Source organism: Heterodontus francisci, chromosome 2, assembly GCF_036365525.1.
Source record: "Heterodontus francisci isolate sHetFra1 chromosome 2, sHetFra1.hap1, whole genome shotgun sequence".
Classification (NCBI taxonomy): Eukaryota; Metazoa; Chordata; class Chondrichthyes; order Heterodontiformes; family Heterodontidae; genus Heterodontus; species Heterodontus francisci.
Window position 1 is genome coordinate 129080050 of NC_090372.1, and position 14907 is coordinate 129094956.

General features: G+C 43.5%; 1 protein-coding gene across 2 annotated transcripts in view; it reads right to left on the reverse strand.

Moving 5' to 3' along the window:
* The window catches only part of mocos (molybdenum cofactor sulfurase), a 432886-nt gene that overhangs the window by 97819 nt on the left and 320160 nt on the right, over positions 1-14907 (reverse strand). For both annotated transcript variants that reach the window (XM_068010709.1, XM_068010717.1), the window contains exon 9: positions 13529-13691. In XM_068010709.1, coding sequence (XP_067866810.1) covers positions 13529-13691 — 163 coding nt within the window. The remainder of the gene's footprint in view (positions 1-13528; positions 13692-14907) is intronic.

A 14907-nucleotide genomic window follows, 5' to 3' on the forward strand; every position in this document is an offset into this window, starting at 1 on the left:
ACTCCTGTACCTTTGAAACTCCGTTCAGATTTCTGAGGCGAGACACTGGTGGGGAGTGGGGAGGAGTGAAATTCTCAGGGCGGAGGGGAGAACAGGGAAAAACCCTTCCATTGACTGAGCGGATGGGGAAAGGGTTGAAAGGCAAAGTTACAAAGTTCGTGGGGCAAAGCTGATGATTAGGAAGAAGAGGTTTTCCAGTGGGTAAATAACATGAAATGGTCATTGTGGGCGCTGGAGAGGGGCCTCGATTTGTTATTAAATTTTTCAATTTTACTTTGCCCACAATGTGACTTTAAAAACTTGAGGTACCGGTAATGACTTGAATCCCATTAAAATGGCACTGGCACGTGTGCAGTGGAGCCGGATGTCATTGCCAGGGACGGAGTGGCCGCACCCTTTACGTCATCGGAGGCTGCCGCTTTGCTCCCTCCATTTAACTGAGCCCCCGCACGAAATATCTTGGGGCCTCAGTGACATACAAGTTGCACGTGCACTGCGCCTTCTTCCAAGCTTGCTGCTGAGAATGGCGGCGAGCTTACAAAATTCAGGCCAGTGGGTGGGCAAGAACGTGGCAGATGGAATATAATGTGGAAAAATGTGAGGTGATCCATTTTGGTAGGAGGAATAGATGTGCAGAGTATTTCTTAAATGGTAAGAGATTAGAAAGTGTAGATGTACAAAGGGACACCTGGGTATCCTCGTCAATAAGTCACTGAAAGCTAACATGCAGGTGCAGCAAGCAATTAGGAAGGCTAATGGTATGTTAGCCTTTATCGCAAGAGGATTTGAGTACAGGAGTAGCAAAGTCTTGTTTCAGTAGTACAGAACCTTGGTTAGACTGCACCTGGAGTACTGTGTGCAGTTTTGGTCTCCTTACATTAGGAAGGATATTATTGCCATAGAGGGACTTCAACAAAGGTTCACCAGACTTGTTCCTAGGATGACGGGGCTGTCCTAAGAAGGGAGATAGAGGAAACTGGGCCTGTATTCTCTCGAGTTTTGAAGAATGAGAGGTGATCTCATTGAAACCTACAAAATACTTAAAGAGATAGACAGAGTAGATGCAGGCAAGATGTTTCCCGTGGTTGGTGAGTCTAGAACCAGGGGACACAATTTCAAAATAAGGGGGAAACCACTTAGGACCGAGATGAGAAATTTCTTTACTCAGAGGGTTCTGAATCTTTAGAATTCTCTACCCCATAGGGCTATGGAAGCTCAGTCATTGAGTATGTTCAAAGCAGAGATTGACAGTTTTCTAAATACCTATGACATAAAGTAATATGGGGACAATGTGGGAAAAAAGCATTGAAGTGGATGATCAGTTTTGATCGTACTGAATGGTGGAGCAGGCTCGATGGGCTGAATGACCTACTACTGCTCCTATGTTCCTAGACCTTTCCCCCATCCAACATGTTCTGCATTTTCACTCAATATGAAGGTACAACATATTTCCTGCCTTACAGAATACTTTATTTGGAGGCTGGCAGGATTGTTCAGAGAGATTTTCCTTGTCTTCAAGAAACATTAAAGCGTAAATTTTTCAAGTGAAGGTACTTTGCATATCACAAGCACACATTTTGAGGAGCCACGACTGTCTACCCTCAATTCTCCAATCTACGCTGGAAGTTTGTGAGGTACATCGCTGCATTCAAGGACACAGAAAATCTACTCTTAAATGTCTTCGCCAAGGCCAAAGCATAGCCTGGAGATTCATGATCTCAGGGGAACAACAAAGAAAGTTGGAAGTGACAAGCAAGCTGCTGTGCTACCAACTGTAAGCTACAGGTTCCAGACATTATTTTCTGTATGCACTTCACAACATTGCCCTGCATTTTCCCTTGGGTATGTGGTAGTAGATTTACTGTCCTTTGTGCCATCAGAAATATCACAACTGTCCACAAATCTGATTTTTGCCTTGTGGGTGACAACATTTTTTCACAATGTCTGCTGTGAACGTAACTCATTCTATGTTCATTTTTTCAGGCTGCTTTTTTTTGTGTGGCAATTTTAAAAAAAAGTATATGTTCCACCACACAAAGCTGGAATTCTGTCTGAGAATAATCTTCAAGTTTCAAATCCAATATGAATATAAAAAACCTGTATTAGTTTTCATTCAATTAAAAGGTTTTGTTTTTCTTATTATTCTTCTTCAATCTGCAAGAGGCACCATTGGTGCTGTGGAGTATGCTCTGGGGAGTAGATGTCCAGTTCGACAGAAAAACAAAGATTCCACTGGTGATTGACATTCACTAATTACCAGTTACTAACCCTGGGAGTTCGCATTGCCCTTTGCAGCTTTCAGTAGAAGCTCATTTTCAACTGTACAAAAGGGGCTGTGGCTGAGGAATAGTTTTTATTTAGTTAGAATACACAATTAGAAAATAGTACATAACCTTAGAATATATCATTTTCAACAGAACACTGAATCTTCAATTTGCAAGAATATGCAATTCTGTGCGAGACTAAGACTAACCATGCCACAGTTTAATTATACATTCATAGACAAAATGCTAAGTACTGCAGATGCTGGGAATCTGAAACAATAACAGAAGATGCTGGAAACACTCAGCAAGTCAGACAGAATTTGTGGAGAAAACAAAGGTCGACATTTCAGGTGCAGATAAATCCTCAGAAGCGGAAGGGAGGAAAGGGAGAAAAACAACCACTCGGACAGGAAAAGAAATAAAATGACCTCTAAAGTCCTGAGATGGAGAATAAGAGATGGTTAAATGGCAGAAGTGATATTCACATTGAGACAAAAGGAGGTATAACAAGAGAACGCAAATCAAATAAATAAGCAGTGTTTTAGTGGACCTCAAGTTTACAGCAGGTAGAATGTGGGAGGCCAGCCAGGAGTGCGTTGGAATAGTCAAGTCTAGTGGTAACAAAGACATGGATGAGCAACAGATGAGCTGCAGCAGGGGCAGAGTTGGAATATGTTACGGGGATGGAAATAGGCGATGTTAGTGATGGCACAAAAATGAGGTTGGAAGCTCATCTTCGGTCAAATGGGGCAGCAAGTTTGTGAACAGTCTGGTTTGGCCCCAGACAATTGTGAGGGAGAGGAATGGAATTGGTGGCTAGGGAACAGAGTTTCTGGCAGGGACTAAAGACAATGGCTTCTGTCTTCCCAATATTTAATTGCAGAAAATTTCTGCTCATTCAGTACTGAGTGTCAGACAAACAGTCCAATAACTTAGGGACAGTAAAGAAGTCGAGAGAGATAGTAGTGAGGTAAAGCTGGGTGTTGTCAGCGTACGTGTGAAAACTGCCACGTGCTTTTGGATGACGTTGTCGAGGACAGCATGTAAATAAGCAATAGGAAGGGGCCAAGGATAGATTCTTGGAGGACAACAAAGGTAATGGGGCAGGGGCGGGAAGAAAAGTCATTGCAGGTGATTCTTTGGCTATGAATAGATGGATAAGAATGGAACCCTGCGAATGCAGTCCCACCCAGTTGGCTGCAGATAGGTTGAGAAGGATAAAGAGGATAGTTAATCTTTGTCACAGTTATATAGAGTGCTGGATTTTACAGCACCCCCCACACCACATCAGGAGTTGTGTCAGCGGGTGGGAGGGGCCGGAAAATGCGCCAAGAGGCCTGCCATGGGCCTCGATGCGATATTGCCGCCGCCGGCGAGGCCTCGTGGCAGCCCCCCTCCCCGCTACTCAGCAATCTGAGACAAATTTGCACAGGTACATTTATTTAAACAAATGAATTAATTACTTACCTCCTCCCGCCATCTGTTCTAATACCATATTGGTTCAGCTGGCTGGAACTCCCATGCCTTGAGATCCCCATCCGGGGATCTTGGGGAAGGGGGAGCATGTAAGTTTCTCAATGTGGGAGTGGGGAGTGGTGTCAGAGTAATTTCATTGGTCTAGGGGTTGGTGGGAAGGGGTAAAGTTTAAAGTTTATGAACTGGGGCAGGGGAAGGTCAGGTGCACAAAGTAAGTATTTTGGGAGGGGGGAGAGAGCAAGGAATGAATTGTATGATTATTGGGGGGTGGGAGAGGGGCTAGAAACATTTATTTAATTTTGCTAAATCCATTTTAATTAACTATATCTTTAAATATTGAAATGAAATGGAAGGGCTCGAAACCCTTTAAAAATGGCATTGGCACCTGCGCAATGGTGCCTGACGCCCTTGCTGGGGATGTACCACCCACCCCCTCCACGTCATCGGGGCGGTGGGGGGGGGGGGGGGGGGTCGGACTGCACTGACCATTTAATTGAGCCGCCGCGCTATTGAGGTGGCTCCGCGATGTGCAGCCCGCACGGATGGTTTGCCATTTTTGAACGGCGAGCTTGTAAAATCCAGCCCCTGATGGTTTTTGTGACTTTGATAAGAGCCGTTTCAGTACTGTGGCGGGGCAGATACCTTTATTGGAGGGATTCAAACATGGGGTTCCAGGAAGGATGGCCATGGATTTGGGAGACAACAAAAAATTCAAGGACTTTGGAGAGGAAATGGAGGTTGGAGATGGGGCAGTAGTTTGCTAGGACGGTGGGAGCAAGGATTTTTTTTTGAGAGGGGTGATGACCAACATTCCCTTTAATTATTTTTTGTTGTGCGAGGGCTATTCATTTAATTGTGTTGCCCTTTAAATTTTCCTGCATGGCCATGCACATGTGGTAACTTAAAGGGGCTGCCTTTCGCTCAGCCTTCGTGGGAACACCTAGGCTGTTGCCCAGCTGCGCAGCTGAGAAAGGACATTGGTGATGATAGCAGATTTGAAGGAGAGAGTGACAATATCTGAAGAGAGAGAACAATTAACAATATCAGTTAACATGAGAACCAGGTAGGGAAGTTGGGTGGTCAGCAGTTTAGTGTGAATAGGGGCAAAGGAGCATGAGGTAGATCTCACGGACAAGGTGAGCTCAGAGAGGGCATGAGGGGAGATAGGAGAGAACAATGCGGGTTTGGGGCAAGGGCAGGCGGAGCTTTAGTGGAGGTTTCTCCTGGTGGGCTAGGGGAAGGAAGGGCAGTAGCAGAGGCAGCTATTGGATGGTCTCAATCTTAGAAACAAAGAAGTCCATAAGCTCCTCACACTTGAAGGAAGAGTGGAGGAGATGGGAGAGGATTTTAAGAACACCGTTTCCAGTCGAGAAGAGAAGCTGGGGGTTATCTTTGCATTCCAGGATGATCCTGGAACAGTAAGCAATTCTGACAGCTGAAACCAAGACCTGATAGTGCTTTATGTGGCCCAGCCAGAACTGGTGGTGAATGGCTAAATCAGTTGTCATGCCCAGTATAGACATATCATATTCCTACTTTTAAGTGTCATGATCCTGTTTTTATTTTCTTCAGGAAATATGCAGTGTGCCTTTAAGGCTGTAAGAGATCAGTACTTCTTTAAGGCAGCCAGCTTCAGAAGTTACCAAGTGAAGGTGCATCTTGGTTGCCTGGATACAACCATACAGAGAGGGACAACAGGACCTACAATGTTGCCGTTTGACTTTGAAAACTGACTTTGCAGAGACAGTTGACACAGACTGTTCTGGCACGTGAAGCAAATAGGAGAGCTCTCCCTCGGTCTATTTAAACCCTATTTATTATCTCTCAAAATTCTGAAAAATCAAGCCAGATTATTTAATTGAAAAAAAAAGTTGATCTGTGTTCATTGCTGGAAAAGGAAGAGTGGCACTTCGGCTGCTGAACTGGACTGCTGGGTTTTCTGTGTTTGAGGAACTTGTTTTTTTTCCCATCGCTCAATCACGAAGCCTTCAAGCAACCTTGGACTGTTTCCACATTGGAAGATTCCATTTTGGCTGGAATGGAAACCTGCAAAGACTTTACTGTCATTCTATTTTTGCAGGCAGCTGATTAAACACCAAACTACCATCAGTTTGGGTATATGTATGCGAATGCGGGAGTTAGATTCTTTAAATAAGTTATAAGGTCTTTAGATATTGGTTTATCTTAGTAGTGTTTAAAATTTTAGTTTTTTTTAAATAAACAGTTAATTTGTTGACATCTAAAGATACCTGGTCTGGTTTGCCTCATTTGGGGGTTACTAGATTGTTCAATTCAGCTGCTGCTTTCTTTGATTTGGGAAAGCTTAAAGATATGGATGATGCGACCTGTGGAGCGACAGGACTGAACTGACAGTGCGTTGCTCCCACCACAATCAGAATCATATATTTTGATTGGGGGCTTTGTCGTGAGTGGTCATGCCATAACATAAGATACAAACTTTATTCAATGTGGAATCTTTGAAAATGACTTTTCCTTTAAAAAAGTGGACAATATGCTGCAAAATGGCTGCAGAAGGGCAGATGACCTGGCCTGTGTATTCAAAAATATGATGAATTGTGATCTTAAAAGGTAACCCTCCGGAGAGAGAGGGAGATATCACAGCAACCTCACAGAAGACAGTCCAGCCATGGGTTGTGACAAGATCCAGCCTAGACACAAAGAAGCCCTGCTGTTAATTCGACACTTCAACTTGGTGCAGCAGACAACTATAAGTGACCAGCATCTCCAGTCTGAAATCTTAACCACCAAAAATCCATAAATACTTCAACAAGTTCAAGACTATAAACACCAAGGCTGCTACTTTAAAAGATACTGTCTTACTTAGAAGATTCAACAGGTTTCCCCTAGAGCATGAAAACCTACCACACCTTGAAATCTTACCTTTTACTTTCTATCTATCTTCCCTTGAGAATGCATGTGACAGTGAATGTGTGTGTGAGTGGTGTTGCAAACATTTTGGGGAATGAATATTGTTTAATAAATAGTTAATCTTCTGTTTTAAACCTACAAGAAAACATGTCACTGTCTGCTTATTTGGCAAGTAAAACATTCAGGGGATAACTCATCATTTTAAACAAAACACGATTGCAGTCAGTTGGGAGGAGAACAGTGGGAATCACCCACACCTCTTACCACCTGTCCGTAACACAGTCGTCTACAATTTATGTTCAAGTCTGCGTCCCTTGGACTTAAGGAAGTGGAGATGAGGGCTATACTGGGTGAACAACCAGGGTGAGAGAGAGTAATGGTTTTCCTGGGGACAATAGCATCAAAGGTGGAGGTGAAGTTGCATTTGAGCAAATCAGTAGCTGTTGCGATGAATGGAGGGCCAAAGGTTAGTATAAAGTAGAATGCAGTTGCACTTTGTTATTGGTGGAGGTTAGAATCATAGAAGAAAGTACTTATTTGGTGCTGATGCCTTCACTCAGGTGATGATTATTTGCATGTCCATGTAGGGGCAAAAAGGGCTGACTGTTGGCATGTTGTAGAATGGATAGCGGATTGAGGGAATGCTACCTTATTTCAAAATGGGTGGAAGGAGATAAGGCAGTGACATCAAAGGTATATATCACATAGAAGACTTCAACGATGAGATGTGCTATGATGTCTCTTGCAGTAAGTGTCCTTTGCTTCATCCTATGCTGCTCCTCTTCCTCCATGATAACAGGATATAAGGCTATATGATACCTGTTACTGTGAAGTCCTGCAGAAGTGGGTTGAAAATCTCCTGGTGTCTGGTCCTGTGAAAAGCAATAAGAAACAAGTCCAAATGCCCCTAGGCAGAATGGTAATAAAATGCTTTGAAAAGCATTTCCCAGTTGTAGGATTCTGTATTCAAAATCTCCAGGCTCTTCTGTGTCAAAAACTCCGCAGTTCCGCTTTGATTCGTTGATCCTGGCAGCTGCTGCAATCTCATAGAACTCAGTGTACAATGCCCATAGTATAGTAGGAATTTAAAATCAGGAAACAGAACTGCAACATTATGGGGCCTCACTTTGACATGTGCAAATGAGAAATGAGGTCAGTTGGGATATGGTGGGTGGATTATGATTTGGCTCAAAAAGCACGAGGGAAGTTGAGACAAGAGCTTTATTGATGTAAGTCAGCCTCAACCAGAAAACAGTGCTGATGTGTCCAGGCCAAGTTGTTCCTCTGCTGTTCAAGGGTTTCTCAGTGTTGTCAGCAGCCATTGGTGGAGATGATAGCCTTGTTCTTCTAAGAGCCTTTCACCAGCAATAGCAGAAAAGCTTTGTACTGTTATAGAACTGAAAGAAAGGAACGAACTTGTATTTATATAAGAAGACCTCAGGATGCCCCAAAGTGCATCACAGTCAATGAATTACTTTTTGATGTGTAGTCACTGCTGTAATGTTAAGAAATGCAGCAGAAGGCACAACTCTGTGGCCCTGTCTTATGTAATAGAAGCAGCAAAAAATGGATCTCCCGGCGATGTTCAGGTAAAAGTCCTGGGATAGTGACAGACATGGTCAAAGCAGCTCAGTGGATGTTGCATGTGCATTAGTTGGCCCTTCCTCATCTCAACTGACACCCTAAAGGGATGCTCACCTTTATCCAAAAATGAAGAACGATCCAGAAAGGTCAACTAATACATCATTCAAAATACAGAAGGAGGTAAATAAAATTGCTAAAAAGATCTGAAAATCGTTAAAAACCTAACTTCTTCCTCTAAGAAGCCTGTTTCAGGAGGTTTTTAAGACAAGGCTCATGTTGTGGGTTAAGCCTCACCTGAAGATGTAAAATCATGGAGACATAAAAGTTTACAATAGAACCTTAATATTTGAATGAGACTGCTCCTGCATGGCCTCATTATTTCCTTCCATCAAATAATGACTTGTAAATTCAGGTACACGACAAATTGCACACACAAGATAATGGGCCCAGTTTTGCAATCACTGCTTTCTCAGTGCAGGGTCTTTCAAAATCAAGGCATTAGTATCATAATGCTAAATTGGTAAACAGACCTCGTACAAAAGGTAAGGACCGTATGAAATTAATTAGGACCAGATGGTCCACTGGACTAGTTTCAATCACTTAAAGGGGTCAGAGAGGAATTTTCCAGATCTTTTTTCCTTCATTGAACTGGGTTTTTATCTGGGTTTTCACCTATCCCAAGAGATCTCACAGTTTTCGTGTGGTTGGGAGTGTATATATTTTGATGTACAAGGCATCAGAGAGTTGTGTGGGACAGGCTGGATGGGCCAGATGGACTTTTCCTTTCCGACATTGTTCATATGCTTGTATTAGTTTAGTTTAGTTTAGTTTAAAGCTTTTTATTGAATAAACATCAGTACAAGTTCCTTCAATTTTCATAAAGCTGACTTCTTGTAAGTCTCATTTAATATAAAGGCTGCCTCCCTGATTGGTTAGAGTCATACTTAGCACAAAGGAAGATGGTTGTGGTTGTTGGAGGTCAATCATCTCAGTCCCGGGACATTGCTGCATGAATTCCTCAGGGTAGTGTCCTGGGCTCAACCATCTTCAGCTGTTTCATCAATGAGGTTCCCTCCATCATGAGGTCAGAATTGGGGATGTTCACTTATGATTGTACAATGTTCAGTACCATTTGCAGCTGCTCAGATACTGAAGCAGTCTGTGTCCATATGCAGCAAGACCTGGACAACATTCAGGCTTGCGCTGATACGTGGCAAGTAACCATTCGTCCCACACAAGTTCCAGGCAATGACTATCTCCAACAAGAGAAAATTTAACCATCTCCGCTTGACATTCAATGGCATCACCATCGCTGAATCCCCCACTATCAACATCCTGTGCGTTACCACTGACCAGAAACTGAACTGGAGTAGCCATATAAATACTGTGATTATAATGCAGGTCAGGCACAGGGAATTCTGAGGCGAGTAATTCACCTCCTGATTCCCCAAAGCCTGTCCACCATCTACAAGGCACAAATCAGGAGTATGGTGGAATACTCTCCACTTGCCTGCATGAATGCGGCTCCAACAACTCTCAAGAAGCTTGACACCATCCAGGACAAAGCAGTCCGTTAGATCAGCACCCCATCCAACAACCTAAGCATTCACTCCCGCCACCACTGACGCACAGTGGCAGCAGTGCGTACCATATATAAGATGCACTGCAGCAACTCACCAAGGCTCCTTTGACAGCACCTTCCAAACCCACTATCTCTACCACCTGAAGGACAAGGGCAGCTGATGCTAATTCACCTTCAAGCCACACACCATCCTGACTTGGAAATATATCGCTGTTCCTTCACTGTCACTGGATTAAAATCCTGGAACTCCCTCCCTCAGAGCACTGTGGAAGTATCTGCACCAGATGGACTGCAGCAGTTCAAGAAGGCAGCTCACCACAATCTTTTCAAGGGCAATTAATGGGCAAAAGGGATGGGCAACAAATGCTGGCCTTGCCAGCGACAGCCACATCCCATGAAAGAATTAAAAAAAGGAAGGTAAGGGGCAGAAACATCATTTAGATGCTGAAGTTATGGCGGCTGACTAGATTACATCCTGAAGAAACTCACCCGATAGGTATTGTCTTTAAATCAGCTTTTCTACTTGCTACAAGAAGGAGGCTTTGCTAGAGGATTTTTCAGCTATAATTTAAGTAGGATTCAAGCCTTTTCACCAAGGTGAGTCTTCTTGGACTATCACAGTATTTGGCAGATTTGGAGGAGGAGGATGAGGAAGAGAAGTAGGAAGAAAACACTGAAGCAGCTAGACAGTCAACAGGCAGGATGCTCTTGCAGTCCCAGCTGTGTGTACAGGCGAAAGGGAAAACATTTGCAGTTCCATGGAGTGCAATACATGAGAAGGCTATGCTTCCCCAGGGAAGTAGTGACAGATGTATGTTGCATGCTGCAAGACAGTCATAGGTTGATCTTCTTCTCAAGGGCTGTCCAGGAGTAATTAGTGTGGACTGCAAGTGCACTCTGCTCTGTCTCGGAGCTGAGTGCCTGAATTTGCTCTCTTCTGTCTTATTTAAATTATGGATGTAGCAAGTGGATGTACTCGAGGGATGCAATTTTGGCCACAGCCAAGAAAACAGATGAAGTCTGAGCACATCCTGGGCCTTAAAGACGCCAGCACTATTAAAGTGCCATGAAAAAGCCAGAAGGAATACGCGATTAATGGGAAAATACTGAGAAGTGTCGAGGAAGTGAGGGACCTTGGAGTGTATGTCCACAGATCTTTGAAGGTAGCAGGACAGGTCGATAAGGTGGTTAAGAAGGCATATGGAATCCATTCATTTATTAGCCGAGGTATAGAATAAAAAAGCAGGGAGGTTATGCTGGAACTGTATAACTCATTGGTTAGGCCACAACTTGAGTACTGTGCGTATTTCTGGTCACCTCATTACTGAAAGGATATAATTACATTAGAGAGGATACAGAGGAGATTTATGAGGATGTTGCCAGGACTGGAAAAATACAGCTATGAGGAACGATTGGATAGGCTGGGGTTGCTCTCCTTGGAACAGAGAAGACTGAGGGGAGATCTGATTGAAATGTACAAAATTTTGAGGTGCCTAGATAGAGTGGAGGTGAAGGGTCTATTCACCTTAGCAGTGGGGTCAGTGACGAGGGGGCATAGATTTAAAGTGATTGGTAGAAAAATTAGAGGGGAGATGAGGAAAATCTTTTTCACCCAGAGGGTGGTGGGGACTCACTGCCTCTGAGATGCAGAGGGATCTGGGTGTCTTGTGCATCGAAAAAGGTTCGTATGCAGGATCAGGATGTAATTAGGAAAGCTAATAGAATGTTACTGTTTATTGCAATGGGAATTTAATATAAAAGTAGGGAGGTTATGCTTCAGCTATACAGAACATCGGTGAGACCACATCTGGAGTACTGTGTACGGTACTGGCCTCCTTATTTAAGGAAGGATGTAAATGCGTTGGGAGGCAGTACAGAGAAGATTTACTAGACTAATACCTGGAATGGGCGGGCTGTCCTACGAGGAAAGATTGGACCGGCTAGGCTTGTATCTGCTGGAATTTAGAAGAGTAAGAGGCGACTTGATTGAAACATATAAGATCCTGAGGGGTCTTGACAGGATGGATGTGGAAAGGATGTTTCCCCTTGTGGCAGAATCTAGAACTAGGGGTCACTGTGTAAAAATAAGGGGTTGCCCATTTAAGACAGAGATGAGGAGAAATTTTTCCTCTCAGAGGGTCGTGAGTCTTTGGAATTCTCTTCCTTAAAAAGCGGTGGAAGCAGAGTCTTTGAATATTTTTAAGGCAGAGGAGATAGATTCTTGGGGTGGAAGGTTATCGGGTGTAAGTGGAAATGTGGAGTAATCAGTTCAGCCATGGACTTAGTGAATGGTGGAGCAGGGCCAAAGGACCCAGTGGCCTACTCCTCCTCCTAATTCGTATGTTTGTATGTACGTATGTTCATATGCCTGAAAGGGTAGTTGAGGCAGAAACCCTCAACTCATTCAAAAGGAGTCTGGATATGTACCTCAAGTGCTACGGACCAAATGTTGGAAGGTGGGATTGGAATAGCTGGATCTTTTTTGGCGGCACAGACACAATGGGCCAAGTGGCCTCTTTCTGTGCCTTACACTTTCTATGATTCTATTCTAGGAGTTTTGTGAGTAAATGGGCAGTTTGTTACTTGGACACTGTCTGATGGAGAATGGTGAGTTTTTTTTATTTAATGTGTGCCAGAAACTGTGATTTACATGTTGGTAGTCTTTACATTTATTTAAAAGGTTTGTCCCCTGTGACTGGGTGTGTTATTAAGCCATGGTTGGGATGGCAGCAGCACTCAAGCAGCAATCCAGACACCTCTGCACTCAGCTTGGAGGGAGCTGGAAAGAGGGTAGAAATGTTGTGTCAAGCAGTAGGTGGAGGAACAGTGAAAACAAGTGTGGTTTGACTGTGAGCCTTCTTTATATTGAGATGTAACAGATGTATGGCAGGGAAGGGGTTTCCTAATCTCTAATAAGGAAACGCAGCAAAAGCTACATCTAATTCAACACAAGTTAGTATAAGATGTTTGTTGAGATGTAAAAAAGGGTGTTCCTCTGAGGTTGTGACTAAGGTCCAAAATATAGGTTGCTCACTCATTGGTGGGTTAGCGATGGAGTAGGAATACAACTTACCAATATGAGAGTTCATCATAAACCCACTGGAATAACCTCCCAAGGCGCTCATTTAATATGCTGGGTAAGTTTGGAGTGGTAATATCATTCTTGATATGTTTACCACCACTGTGGGGGAAATACAATTCTGGAAAATTGTTCCATTCCCCAACACTGATACCAGTTATTTAGAAGGAAAAAAAGGCTTGCATTTATATGATGCCTTTTACGACCACCGGACTTCCCAAAGCGATTTACAGCCAATGAAGTACTTTTAAACAGTAGTCACTGTTGTAATGTAGGAAACACGGCAGCCAATTTGCACTCAGCAACATCCTACAATCAGCAATGTGATAATGACCAGATAATCTATTTTGGTGATGTTGATTGAAGGATAAATATTGGCCAAGGCACAGGGGATAACTCCCCTGCTCTTCTTTGAAATACTGCCATGGAATCTTTTACCTGATTCTACCTGAGAAGCACCTCCAACAGTGCAGCTGCAGTACTGTTGCAGTACTCCCTCAGTACAGATTTTTGCGTTCAAGTCCAACAGAAAAAGCAGAAAAAAGTCGGAGCAATGGAGTGGTTTAACGGAGGGTTTAAAATCCAAATAATATTTTCCTATGTTTATGACTATTTTTGAGATTAATGCCTCTAAGACCTGTTGGCTTTGCTAACCTTCTGCATTGATGGTCATGATCCTTTGCTCTAGGTCAATGTGTGGATGAATAAAGCAAAGTCTGGGTTCCTGCTTTTGGCTAAGACAGATGCCATTTTGGTTGACAATCATCCAGGTGCGGTCATATAGTAAGCCATGCTTTCCAATTGGCCACTTCTTAACCTGTAAAGCAATAACATAAATAGGACACAATGGTAAAGTATGGGTGAATCTTGCACATTGTAAACAACACAAGAAATCATGGTATACAAGTCAAGGCAGCACTGATTCTTACATATACATACTCCTTAGTGCAAAATAAAACTGCTCTGTAATTTCAGGGTAATGTCACCTACAGCTTTTCAAAAAAATAATTCTTGGGATGTTGCTGGCACTGGTAAATCTGCCATTTTTTGCCCATTCCTAGTTGTCAACTGAGTGGCTTGCTAGGCTACTTCAGGGAGCAGTTAAGACTCAACCGCATTGGTGTGGGATTTTACTCACATATATGCCAGACCGCGTAAGGATGGCAGGTATCCTTCCCTAAAGGACATTAGTAACATCAATTGGGTTTTTGTGACAATCCAATAGCTTTATGGTCCCTTTTACTGATAACAGCTTTTTATTTAATATGCTCTTCTTATTACAAGGAATTCAAAAGTGAACTGAATAGAAGTCACCTTACTCATTCCTCACACCATTCCTGGCCCACATACATCTTCAAAGGTCTTGAAATCAATATTCAACAAACTACCTGTCTGACAAATGATCACTTTTTAACATGCAGGATAGACTACAAGATGGCCACATCATTGTCACCAATAACCCTCCACTTTGGAAAATGCAGCAGTGCAGTGACATTGGGCTGCTGTTACTATTCAATGAGAATTGTGATGACTGTGCTGATTTAGGTATCAATCACCTAAACTTCCAGATGATTCTTTGCCAGCCTACAATAAAATGTACCCAGAAAAGTCAGTGGGAGTTGTGGCAGAGGGAGGGGGTTGAAAAGGGAAGTAGATGATCTTGATGAACACAGAGGGTGGAATCTTCCGAGTCCCCTGGGGACAGGCCTGAAGGCGGGACCAGAGGGAAATTCAGATATCTGGCCATCAGGTCGGCAGTCCAACGCATTCATGCCTCTGGGCAATCTTCCCAGCATCATCACCAGTAGAGGCTACCTGCTTGGCAGCGGCATGTAGCCAATTTGAATAATTAACTGCCTATTTGTGGGCTGATTGGGGACACCACTGGGATCTCCCTGGCGGCGGACCGAAGACCAAGCCCAGCAGGTGTTTGGAGGTAGCTTGTTGGCGGTTGGCCCAGGGGAGGCCCGCGAGGACTCTTGCTCTTAACCTCACCCAACTCCCCCGCCACCGGAGCAGCAGTGCTGACAGCC